Source organism: Spermophilus citellus (assembly GCF_964194105.1).
Source record: "Spermophilus citellus genome assembly, chromosome: 5".
Classification (NCBI taxonomy): Eukaryota; Metazoa; Chordata; class Mammalia; order Rodentia; family Sciuridae; genus Spermophilus; species Spermophilus citellus.
This window is the reverse complement of record NC_138186.1, coordinates 166,487,344-166,500,682: the sequence shown is the minus strand read 5'-3', so window position 1 is coordinate 166,500,682 and position 13,339 is coordinate 166,487,344. Positions and strand designations below refer to the sequence as shown.

The following is a 13,339-nucleotide window of genomic DNA, read 5'->3' as shown; positions in this document are numbered from 1 at the left end:
CCGCGTTCCTCCTGTGGTGGACGCGGCCGGAGGGGGCGGGGCCCAGGCGGCGAAGGTCCTTATGTGCTGCCCAGGACACCGCGGCCACACGCTCGCTGGTCTGGTTCGGCGTTGCGTCTGAGAGGCTCTAAGGCGGCGGCCGACGGCGGAGAGCGCTATGTTGTGCCGGGCAGCGTGCAGGTGAGACGCGAGCGCCGGGGCCCGGGGCGCTCCGCCGGGGGCGGCAGGTGTCTGGTGCGCGCGTCGGGAGGCGGGCGCAGGGCGGGCCGCAGGTGACCCGGGTGCCCTCTGTCTTCCAGCGCGGGCGCAAGGCTGGCCCCGGCCCTGGGGGCTCTGGGCTGCCGGCAGAAGCACAGCCTCCCCGACCTGCCTTACGACTACGGCGCCCTGGAGCCGCACATCAGCGCCAAGATCATGGAGCTGCACCACAGCAAGCACCACGCGGCCTACGTGAACAACCTGAACGTCACGGAGGACAAGTACCGGGAGGCGCTGGCCAAGGGTGGGTGCCGGCGCCGCAGCCCCGCGCCGTCTCCGCACGGAGACCCCCGAGTTCGCCCCGTATGAGGGCCGCCCGCAAATAATGATCATTGTAGAAAAGTGTCTTGACTGGTTTGTTTAAACTTTTCTTACCGTCCCAGAAAACAGAATCCCACGAAGGAAGTTGTGGGTTTGACTGTGTTAAGCCCTTTTTTGTTACCCATATTGGTGAGTTGTAAAAGAAGCTCTAGCTCCTGTTTGCACATAAGCATTTAAAATTTGCACTCGTTATGTAATGTGTGTGCTCTTGGAAATGTTTGGTCTCTCAATCATTAGCAGGAGGTCTGAGGGCACCCATACACTTGTGGCCCAGATGCAAGTGCTCTTGAGTGTTGGGGTCAGTCCTGAAAGGTGGCCTGGGGCTTTGCTGTCCCCACTTCCTCTCTGTGTCTGGGCCTCAAGTGGAGGAGGACAGCCTCTCTGCCTCCTTTTTCAAGTGTATTGTAGCGTTAAGCAAGCAGTGTCAGGTGTGGTCTCTCTGATAGTGGGAGAAGGAAGGAGACTGCTAGGTGATAGGAACAGTGGTCCTTGACATCTTCCTGGAACTTCCTGAGAGTCCAGTCTACGACTGGGAGATTCCTTGTATCCTGAGCTGCCCCGCACTGTGAAACTTGATTTACTTTATGCGGGAGAGAAGAGGCAGGAGTCAGCATTGTGATGTTCATTACCAAAAAGCACTTAACCTGGTTGTGAGACAGGTCAGGCCCCTGTGGACTTGGTTTCTGTATTTAATTTAGGGGTTGAAGTTCACAAGAAAAATAGTCATTCTGTGGGAAACAATATTTGTAAATTGGATTAAAATATAATATGGAGTTAACTTTTATTTTGGTACCAGGAATTGAACCCAGGGATGCTTAACCACTAAGCCACATCCCCAGCTCTTTTAATTTTTCACTTTGAGACAAGGTCTTACTAAGTTGTTTAGGGCTTCATTAAGTTGCTGAGGCTGGCTTTGAACTTGTAATCCTCCTGTCTCAGCCTCCTAAATCATTGGAGTTATAGGCACCTGGTTGTTTTTTCTTTTCAAGTGCTGAGTTGATAAAATGAGTAGTATATGGATTTTTGTGTTTATGGCTCTGAAGGTGTATATGGGAATATTGTTTTAATATCTCTGTAAATAATATTTTGTTTTCGTTCCATTAGTTTGCACAACTGAAAAATAATTGATAGTTGTTTTCAGACTATATTGCTTGATAAACTACACAGTAAAGAAAATTTCCTTTTTTTCAAAAAAGTGTTTTTGTTGCATTTCAGGCCTATGAAATTTGTTAAGTAATTTTCAGAGTGACGTTTGGTTGACGAGGGACATCTAGTGGAAAGATGTAGTATTTCAGCCAAATTGTGTTTGAGGTAAATAAAAGGCTACACCTAAAGAGGAGGAAGTTACCACATTCTGGAAGATTTGCTTGCAACAGTTAGATGATTTGAATACGGGAAAAGGCTGTGATTTAGGAAATAACAAACGTTTGATGTGGTAATGGGGAAGCTGGGAAGCTCCCCGTTGTGAAAGTATTTCCAGCAAGGCAGCATCTGACACCTGGGAAACCGTCTTTCCAATATTTTAAAGACATCTTAGTTTTAATCCCTTTCTTGTGGAATCAAAGCTTTGCTTCCTTAATGATATCACTGAAAAAAAAAGTTGTTGTATTGCAGTATTATATTGCAGAGTTTCTTTTACATAGAAATTATATTTTTGAAATTATTATCAAGTAAATTTTCATATCTCCAATATTGTGATAAGAGTATAAATAAAATAACTTAATAATCTCATCATAACTGTCTTTTCAACCAGAAGTTCTTACCTTTTTTTATTGCATTTCAGGGGAAAACCCTGATCTGAAACAAAAAAAAAAGTTAAACTTCAGAAAAGTCTTAAGAGCTTTAAATTGGCTAAGTAAACTTTAAGATGTTGAGATTATTATTTTTTATTTTTTTGAGATATTGAGGATTAAGGATATTGAACCCAGGGTTGGCATATATCCGGGAAGCGCTGAGCTACTTCTCCAGCCACCCCTCCCCCCCTTTATTTTTGGTACGAAGGATTGAACTCGCGCACTCTACCACTGGGTCACATTCCAAACCCTTTTTTGTATTTTATTTAGAGACAGGGTCTCACTGAGTTGCTTAGTGCCTGGCTTTTGCTGAGGCTGGCTTTGAATTCTTTATCCTCCTGCCTCAGCCTCCGGAGCTGCTGGGATTATAGGCCTGTACCACTACATTTAGCCCCCAGCCCTTTTTATTCTATTTTGAGACATGGTCTTGTTAAATTGCCCAGGCTAGCCTTGAATTTACAGTGCTTCAGCTTCAGCCTCCAAGTAGCCAGGGTTACATATGTGCATTACTTGCCCAGCTTAAAATGTTGAGTTTATTAAATTATCTCTTAGTAAACATGTTTCTTTTTCATTTAGGAAAAACAAGCTGGGCATGCTGGCCTATGCCTATAATCCCAGAGACTGGAGGCTGAGGCAGGAGGATAAAAAAATCTGAGGCTAGCCTCAGTAATTTAGTGAGAACCTCAAGAACTTACTGTTTAAGCACCCCTGGGTTTGATCCCTAGTACTGCAACAACAAAAAAGCATAAAACCAGTGTTTACATTTTTAGGGTGACTCCAAGGAAAATTAACAAGGGAAACACTGATTTATAAATATATTTTTATACATTTTTTAAAAAAAAATTATTTTATTTGAATATTTATTTTTTTAGTTGTAGTTGGATACAATATCTTTATTTACTTATTTTTATGTGGTATTGAAGATCGAACCCAGGGCCTCTCATGTGCTAGGCGAGCACTCTACTGCTGAGCCACAACTCCAGCTTGCTAAACAAGTAGGTGAAATAAGTTTTCTGAAAGAAAATCCTAAGAGGTTATCTGTGGATTCAGATATCACTTAATCCTCTCCTTCTGAATTGCTAACAATTAGAGATTTGGCCTTGTTTCAGAAGATAGAATTTCTTAACTAGGTTCTTTTTTTTTTTTTTATTTCCAGCCTTCAGTACCGTGGGTTAAACTCTCCAGCACTTTTTTTTTTTTTTTTTATGTTTTATTTTGAGACAGAATCTTGCTAAGTTGCCCAGGCTGGCCTTCAATTTTTGATCCTCCTGCCTCAGCCTCTGAAGTCGCTAGAATGACAGGCATGCCCCACCTTACCTGCACCTAGACGTTCAGAACAGGGGTTGAGAACTTTTTCTACAACTCCAGCTCCTGGAGAGCAGAGTCCAGTGGTTCACTTTCACTTTGCTTTTCTTGGTAATTTGAATAGTAAGAACTTGGTACGTTTTGTACAGGGAATTTCTGTTTTCCTAATACTTCAGTTAATCTGTAGTTTCTGGGGCTGGGGATGTGGCTCAAGCGGTAGCGCGCTCGCCTGGCATGCGTGCGGCCCGGGTTCGATTCTCAGCACCACATACAAACAAAGATGTTGTGTCCGCCAATAACTTAAAAAAAAAAATAAATAAATATTAAAATTCTCTCTCTTTCTCTCTCTCCCTCTCTCACTCTCTCTTTAAAAAAAAAAAAATCTGTAGTTTCTGGAAGGAGCAGAAAAAAACTTATTTCACCTACTTGTTTAGCAAGCTGGAGAAAAACCTTTTTGGTTTCAGTTTATCTAGTGTTTTGAGAATATATCCAGATTGTCCAAATATGACATTCTTTTTTGTTAAACTATAGGTTGGAGAAAGTTTTTTTTTTCCCCTCAGAAATTGTACTCAAGGACTAGGGTTGTAGCTCAGTGGTAGAACACTTGCCTAGCATGTGTGAGGCACTGGGTTCGATCCTCAGCACCACATAAATATAAATAAAACAAAGGTATGCTAGTGCTGTACACCAACTATAACAAAAAAAAAGAAAAAATTGTATTCAATGTATTTTTTCTTGCCATTTTTCTTTTTTTAAATTTTATTTATTTATTTTCATTACGTATTCAATGTATTTAATCATCTAGTGAATCAACAAATATTTATTGAGTGCCTGCTGTGTAGGTGGCAGTGGGTAGTGTGTTAGGAATTGAGAACCGAAGTCATACACAAAAGCCACTGTGCCAGTGACTTGGGAGACTGGGGCAGGAGGATCACAAGTTTGAGGCATGAAAATGGCCGAAGATATAGTTCAGTGGTAGAACACCTCTGGGTTCAATCCCCAGTACCAAAAAACAAACACAAAACAAAACCAAACTACCTCCTCCGCCGGGAGACAGATGAAGCAGTGTGCCAGGAGTTATACCGCCTTCTAGGAGAGATGGGATGCAGAGTCTGGAGGGGTGATGGGAACTGCCAACTTGTATATCCTGGCCAAAGTCTGGTCAGAGTGCTGTTTGGAGACATGAGAAGAGGCAGAGGGTGAAGCCTAAGCCCTCAGCTGGGAAGTGGTTCCAGCAGAGACAGCAGTGGTCATCCTTGGCAGGGAGGGGGCGTGCTGAGCTTGTCTTGGAAGGCTCCCCGGCCAGTGTGGCTGGCAAAGGGTCAGGTGACAGGTGACATGCCTCCTTACAGCTAGGTGTAAGACTTGGGGCGGGCTCCTAGTGAGAAGGGACATCTTTTGGAAACAGGACTGTGGCTCCAAAGTAGGTGGGAGATGCTAGTGCTGTGCACCAACAGGTAGCAGCAAAGTTGGGGAGAAGGGATTGGATTCTGGATGTCTTTTTTGAGAGGGGTACTGGGGATTGAATCCAGCTTCCTCCCAGCCATTTTTATTTTTTAATTTTTGAGATAGGGTCTTTTTAAGTCATAGAGGCCGGCCTTGAACTTGCAATTCTGCTGTGGCTTCCAGAGTTAATGCCATTACAGGCGTGCACCACTGTGTCCTTAAAGGAGAGCTGGCTTTGCTGATGGGTATCTTAGTGGATTGGGTGTAAGGTGTGAAAGGAGAGGAATTAAAGGTGACATCGATGTCCTGTGGGACAGCTGGCGTTCACTGAGATGGGGTCTGCCATAGGAGTAAGTTTGGGGTTGCAAATCAGGAGTTCAGTGTGAACAAGTTGAGTTTTTTGTTAATGTCACTTTAAAACGTTTCCCAGTATTTGTCTGTCTTGAAATGAGAGCAGAAAGTTTCCCTGTTGTACGTACACTGAGCCGTGCATTTTAGCTCATTTACTGTACTTTCTTTGTTCTCTTTAGTGTTTTATTTGCCGAAGTCTTTTTTATTCAAGAGAACCCTCAGCCTTTGGTGGTCAGGAGTGAATTTTCTCCTAGCTTTACCTTCTCTGCTGTGCTCACCAGTTCTGCATGTGATTAATTGAACTGAAAATCCACTGGGTGTATAATTTGGGGAGAGTCCGATTTTTGATAGAATCTGAAATTGCTGAATTTTAGAACAAGCAAGCTGGTACAATTATCTGCTAACTCACAAAGGAAAAAAAAAACAGTGTTAGAGTGATTAAAGAATAAAAATGTTTTAAAAATGTGTTTGCTTTTTTACATTTCAGGAGATGTTACTGCTCAGGTAGCCCTTCAACCTGCACTGAAGTTCAATGGCGGAGGTCATATCAATCACACCATTTTCTGGACAAATTTGAGTCCTAATGGTGGTGGAGAACCCAAAGGTTGGTATATATTGGTTCACCTTATCTGTATATTTGCACAGTAGTAAAGATTGCTGATTTTTTTTTTTCCCCTTTGGTGCTGGGGATTGAAGCCAGGATCTCATGCATGCCAAGAGTATACCCTACTCCTGAGCTATATCCCCAGTGCATTGTTGATTTTCTTGTTACCATAATTCTCCCTAAAGTACCATACTGGCATATTTTTCATAGCAAGGGGCATAGCAGAGTTGTAACTTTCGAAGGGAAAGACTAGGAAAGGAGAATTCATTCAGGTAGTTACGTCCTCAGTTTTTACACACACATGATTTCACTACAGTGCCCTTTCTTGGTTTAAATATTAGGGAAAGACTGAGAAACAGTTTTTGGAAAGGATTAACTTTCCACTTACTAGCCTGGGATGTCCAGGGTAAGATACTGTGTGAGACAGAGGGAATAATGGGGCTGTTTTCAAAACTAAATGGAAAGTGCTTAGAAAGGTGTCTGTGTCATTAATGTTCCTGTTATGAGGTCACTTGCCACAAAAAAATAGGTTTTCCAGGTGTTTTTAAAACATTACAAATAGGGCTGAAGTAGTAGCTCAGTGGTAGAACACTTGCCTAGCATGTGTGAGACCCTGGGTTCGTGCCCAGCACTGCAAAAATTAAAAACAACAAAAACTGCTGCAGGTAACGAGGGGCACACAGAGCAGTGTCTGGTTCACTGTCTGTCAGTGTGGCTGTCTGACTCATTATTCCACCCCGCTCCCCGCACCACCCCCAGCCGAAGGTATGAAGCATAAGTACAGGTCTCTTATTTTTTCAATACAAGAGTTTCTGGAAGCCATCGAATGTGACTTTGGTTCCTTTTAGAGTTTAAGGAGAAGCTGACAGCTGTCTCTGTTGGAGCCCATAAGTCTGGACTCCTTACACATACCCTAAGTTTCTGTGATTTTATTGTTTGTTTTTTTTAAACATATATATATTTTAGTTGTAGATAGACACAACAACTTTATTTTATTTTTTATTATTCTTTTTTTTATGTAGTGCTGAGGATAAAACCAGTGTCTCACATGCGCTAGTCAAGCACTCTACCACTGAGCCCCAGCCCTTACTCTTTGTTTTTAATCAGTGTTATCCAAGGCAGCTTATCTTATGCCTGCAAAGTTTCCTTTGGGGTGATATTAAATGGGGGAATAAGTCTGGGAAAGTGGATAATTTATTTCTTCTGAATGAGGCCTTAGAATTGAGACTTAATGCTTTTGAGGTTTGTCAGCTACCAGAATATCAGATATACCTATATTCAACCAATGGTTTTGGCATTCTTTGCCATTTTTTATTATCTGTACCCTTTGATTCCATTTGCACTTATAAAAGATGATTACTTTTAAGCCAGTAGTCTATGAAAAGTGAGATATGACCCAGTTGATTTAGTTGATATGCTCAATGTAGAATTAATTCTACAGTGCTACAGAATAAAAAGTTTATGGCTCTCTTTTCCATTTTTTGCAGTATAGTGGATAGAACCTCATGCATGCTAAGTAAGTGCTGTACTACTGAGCTACATCCCAGCCCAGTTATAGCTCTTAAAGTATACCTTCAATTCGGTAATAGAAGGGAAAATCACCCTGTTTAAAACAATCACGATAAGAAGATCAAGCCTGGCACAGTGGTGCATGCCTGTAATCCCAGTGACTCAGGAGGCTGAAGCAGGAGGAAAGATCTAGGATGCCTTGGAGAACTGAATAACAGCCATAACTTTTTTTTTTTTTTTTTTAAATTTTGGTACTAAGGATTGATCTTGGGGGCAGTCAGCCCCTGAGCTACACTCCAGCCCTATTTTGTATTTTATTTAGAGACAGGGTCTCACTGGGTTGCTTAGCACCTCGTTTTTGCTGAGGCTGGCTTTGAACCCTCAATCTTCCTGCTTCAGCCGCCCGAGCTGCTGGGATTACAGGTGTGTGCTACTGTGCCTGGCCAGCTATAACTTTTTATTCCCCAATGGGGACATAGAGTAAGTAGGCTAGAAGTCAAAGTAAAATTTTCTATTGAGGGGGAAAGTTTTAAAAGAAGCAATGGAAAATGAATTTATTCACTGGTAGAAATAGCACAGCGAGGGGCTGGGGATGTGGCTCAAGTGGTAACATGCTCGCCTGTCATGCGTGGGGAACTGGGTTCAATCCTCAGCACCACATAAAAAAATAAAATAAAGATGTCGTGTCCACTGAAAACTAAAAAATAAATATTAAAAATAATTCTCTCTCTCTCTCTCTCTTTAAAAAAAAAAAAAAAAGAAAGAAAGAAATAGCTCAGTGAATAAAGAAATCCCTAATGGTATTAGACTAGCTTCACTAAGAACCATGTGGATCGTAAGTGTGAAACTCCATCCTGTTGTCAGCAGGAGGAAAGCTGGTGTGGTGTATGCTGGATTATGTTTATCTTCTTGGGCCATGTGACAAGAATATTTTAATATACATAATATTTTATTGTAATTGTTGAAATCTGTTTGTGTTTTGAATCTTTTTTTATAGGAGAGTTGCTGGAAGCTATCAAACGTGACTTTGGTTCTTTTGACAAGTTTAAGGAGAAGCTGACAACTGTCTCTGCTGGTGTCCAGGGCTCAGGTTGGGGTTGGCTCGGTTTCAATAAGGAGCAGGGACGCTTGCAGATTGCTGCCTGTTCTAATCAGGATCCATTGCAAGGAACAACAGGTTAGATTTAAAAACTGCTACTTATTTCCTTTGGGAGATGTGGTTTATGTAGGCATGTAACTAGGAATAAGGAAAACTAACAGTGTTTAAACTTACCATGGATATATAATAGTTTAAACAAATCTTATACCCAGAGTCTTGAGTAGGTAAAAAATGCTCCAAGAGTCTGCTATTTTGTAAAATATCACATGTAATTTTTGTAGATACACTAACAATCATTTTAATCTAGATCCTACTTTGTTCTACAGAGAATCAGTATTAGTTTAATTACTTATATGCACTAAAATAAAAGACTGTAACTAGATGACAAGAGGGAAGCTCAAGTGGAGTGAGGCCCACATCTTTTCCAGTGCCCTCCCCTTTGCCAGAACTTTTGGTTAGGCTGAGGCGAGAACTCCAGTTTTCACACTCTACCTATCTGCTGGTCTTGGTATGTGTAAGTGTTTGACTTGGAAACTTTGGGCTGGACTCAGCAAATCCATTTTTTCTGTTGAGTCTAATTGAATTGGTAACCCCAAATAACATGTCACTGGAGAGGATAGGATAGAGTCAGAAGTCATAGGCAGTCAGCTGGGGCTCTAAGCTGTGATGGAATGAATTTTACCTGATTTCTTAACATTAAGCAGTGGAAGTTCTCTGCCACCTCCCCCCTTGCACTCACCTGACTCACTTCCCTGACACGCTCAGATTTTGCTGGAATCTAAACAGTTCTTTTGGAAAAGTCCCAAAAGAATCAAAGAGTTGTGAGCCTGAAGGTTGCAGAGTCGGGTGCAGCTCCAGGTGCCTGTTGGGAAGATTGGTTTCTGTGGATCTGAGCACAATGCTTCTTTCTCTCCTGCTTGGAGAAAGCCCATCGGATGATAAGGCATGACTTTTTACATATTGGGAAAAATCATGACATTTTTTTGCTGCTTTTTTAATGATAAATTGATAGCAACACATCTCACAACTGGTCAAGACATACTGTTGAGAATTATTTTGGTAGAAGAGTTTGAGAGTTTTTTTCCTTTTTAATTTGGTGCCTATGGTTGTATCTAATGGTGGGATTTGTTAACATATTCATACATGCACATAGTATAATAATATAATTTGGCCAATATATTCCCCAGTATTTTCCCTTTCCTCCTCCCTTTTTGGATCTTCCTCTATTGATCTCCCTTCAATTGTCGTGAGATCCTTCCATCTTTCTTTTCCTTCTTCCTCTCTAGCTTTTTGATCTGAGAGAAAACATATGACCCTTGACCCCTCTGAGGTTGGCTTATTTCGTTTAATATAAGGTTCTCAAGTTTCATCTATTTTCCTGTAAATGATAATTTTTTTTTATGACTGAATAAAACTCCATTTATTCATATGTTTATTTTTAGTTGTAGGTGGACACAATACCTTTATCTTTTATTTTTTTTGGTGGAATCTTTGGGGAGTACCTTTATTTTATTTATTTATATGTGGTGCTGAGGATCAAACCCAGGGCCTCGCACATGCTAGGCGAGCACTACTGCTGAGCCACGACCCCAGTCCCCATTTTTATACATACCACATTTTATTTATCCATTGGTGGACACCTAGGCTGGTGCCTCGTTTGTCTGTTGTGGACTGTGCTGCTACAAACATGGATGTGCCTGTGTCTTTTTTTATGGGTAGAACTGAGTTCTTCATTTACCTTATATGATTTCTGAAAATAGTATGTTGTCTTCTTCAGTCCTTTTCCTGGTAAACTTGCTCTTTTATTAGTGCCTCATAACTGGTGTTTACTCCCTAAGAGACTACAGTTAGCTTTGGGGAGCAGAGCAGGTTTCTCATAAGCACCCAAGTTCTCATGCCTTTTGGAAGAGACCACAAAGCCTCAACCATATTCCCGCCCCGAGACATAGCACATCCTTACTGTGGCATCTGAGACCACTGTGAGGAAGGCTGGGGACTGGTTGGTTCTTCTACGAATCTGTTGGTATTTTAAAAACAGCTATTAAAGTACGGTAGTTACTTGATTTTCCCAAGTCTTTTTTTTTTTTTTTTTTTTTAATTGAGATTGAACTCGGGACTGTGCTACTTCTAGACTATGTCCCCAGCAGTTTTCATTTTGAGACAGGGTCTTGCTAAGTTGCCCAGGCTGGGTTCAAACTTGAGATTTTTCTGCTTCAGCCTCCCAAGTAGCTGGGATTCAATTCTAATTCAATAATTTTTTTTCAATTTATCACATTTTCTTCTGAAGTAAAGTTTAAAATCTTTTATTTATAGGAATATTCTTACACAAAAAATAAGAAACAGCCAGGCACAGTGGTGCATGCCTGTAATCCCAGCAGCTCAGGAGGCTGAGGCAGGAGGATCGTGAGTTCAAAGCCCGCCTCAGCAACAGTGAGGCACTAAGCAACTCAGTGAGACCCTGTCTCTAAATAAAATTTAAAAAAGGAAGGGCTGGAGACATGGCTCAGTGGTTGAGTTCCCCCAAGTTCAATCTCTGGTACCCCCCTCCCCCCAAAAGAAAGAAAGAAAATAAACAAATAGGTGAAATTGTTGTAAATGGTATTTTTGTGTGCATAGAATAATAAAATTTAAATTGAGAAGCTATAATTTTTAGATTGAAATTTAAAGATTTTTTTCTTTTTTCTCTTCTTTCTGGTAGGTCTTATCCCACTCCTGGGGATTGATGTATGGGAGCATGCTTATTACCTTCAGTATAAAAATGTCAGACCTGATTATCTAAAAGCTATTTGGAATGTAATCAACTGGGAGAATGTAACTGAAAGGTACATGGCGTGCAAAAAGTAAAACATCATCATTATATTGAGTATGTTAAACTCCTTATGACTATTTTTGTAGTAGAGTACTGCAGTATACTAACAAGGCACTTGATTACAGCATTTATTGATGTTGATGATATATGATGACATATGGTGATTCATTGATGTTCGCATATTTGATATTTGATAACAATAATTTAGTGCTATGAATAATTTCCTATTTTAAAATTTTGTTATTAGGCAACTGTTTGAGAATCATTACTGCTCTGTATAATTTAATCTTAACTGAACATTTTTGTCAGAGAGCTAAACTTACTAGTGGTTTATAATTGTCATCAAAGAACAATAAAAAATATTCTATCCTATATTTGGGGGTTTGTGGGAAAGGCTTTGTAATTCTATTCTGTTGCACTTGGAGAAAGATGTAATCTTTTGCCCCAGTTGTCACAGTAAAATAGGAAACTGATATTTCTCTTTTGTTGAAAATTGTTCTTTTCGTTTATGTAATAATGCTCTGTCTAGTGGTACTTCTGATGGCTATCACCCAATGATATGGTGATGGTCTGTGGTCACATGTATAAATAGCTAACATCATCTTGTCATTTAAAAACCATATGACTTACTGCTGATTGAAAGCTGCTTTATTATAAGAAGATAATTATGCATCTGGACTTACAAAAGACTGGTGTAAAATTTTGTTCTTGAACACAGAAGTATATATTTATGAAAGTGCTTTAGGTGGGCACATCGGGGCCTGGTTGGCACTGCTGAAAGTGGGGACCTCAGGGTGAGGCCATGGGCATTCTGGGGCACTCCCCATCTCTCCATCCTGTTGAAGGGCCTCCCTCTCCTGAGAGCTGTGCTGGCCACAAGCCACCTTCCCTAGTCAGGCAAATGGACTTCTGCCTGGCGTCAGCACTGTGTCCCCTCAGATGATTTCTTTCCAAAGACGTGCTTTATATTTCTGTTTTCTTCTAAAGAATGTATAGCCACTCCAAAACCTTTATATCATTTTTCAACAAAGGGAAAACTCCCCATGGTCAGTGAAGCATTTCAGCTCATGTTCCGGGTAGTTCTGCGCAGGAGCACCATATACCTGCTGTTCACACGGCAGGCAGGCAGGCATTCTGCTGGTATCTGCATGGCCATGTCACAGGTCCCCATCTTTCATCATCTTCCTCATTATCTTTGATGGCCATATGGCTTTTATCATTTGGGCATTTCTTAATTTATTTCACAGTTTTATTACTGAATATTTCATTTCTTCTGTTTTTTATTATCCGTTTTGCTCTTGTGAGTATCCCAATCTTCTATTGGGATGTTTTCTTTATATGTAGGTTTTTTTCTTAACCTATTTAGTAATGTTTTCCCAAGGTCATTTTTAAACATTTTCCCCCCAACTTAATTTTTTTATTTCTTTTCATGGAAAAATGGAGTAACTTAGCAATTTCAATATTGAAGACTGAAGTTTGAAAAAAAAAAAACAAACCTTAAATTCAAGATACTTTTTCTTCACAGTTCAGTTAGAAAAGTATTTAGCTTTCTGAATGTCAACAGTGTTGACTATTGATAAGGGTGTATGTGTGTGCGTGCGTGGATTGAAACACTCTAGAGATTGATTGCTGTCCTTTATATCACAGGGACATGGCTCTCATAGAGTGCAAATGGGGGGCATGTGGTTACCGCCGGCCTCTAATAGACCTTAGAGGAAAGTGGGACTTTCTGAGAGATGGGCTTTGGAATGCACATCTGCTACATCAGGGTTTAACTTGAGCTACAAAGATTTGCAGAATCTACTGACACATAAAGCTTTGACTCTTAAGCTTCCAGATTTTAA

General features: G+C 40.8%; 1 protein-coding gene across 1 annotated transcript; it reads left to right on the top strand.

The window, feature by feature from the left end:
* The first annotated feature begins 20 nt into the window (after nucleotides 1-20).
* Nucleotides 21-12,990, top strand: SOD2 (superoxide dismutase 2). Its single transcript, XM_081293794.1, has 5 exons — nucleotides 21-180; nucleotides 300-502; nucleotides 5,962-6,078; nucleotides 8,585-8,764; nucleotides 11,385-12,990. The coding sequence occupies exons 1-5, from the start codon at nucleotides 158-160 to the stop codon at nucleotides 11,528-11,530; spliced, it is 669 nt and encodes a 222-aa protein (XP_081149920.1). The 5' UTR covers nucleotides 21-157; the 3' UTR covers nucleotides 11,531-12,990.
* The last annotated feature ends 349 nt before the right edge of the window (nucleotides 12,991-13,339 follow it).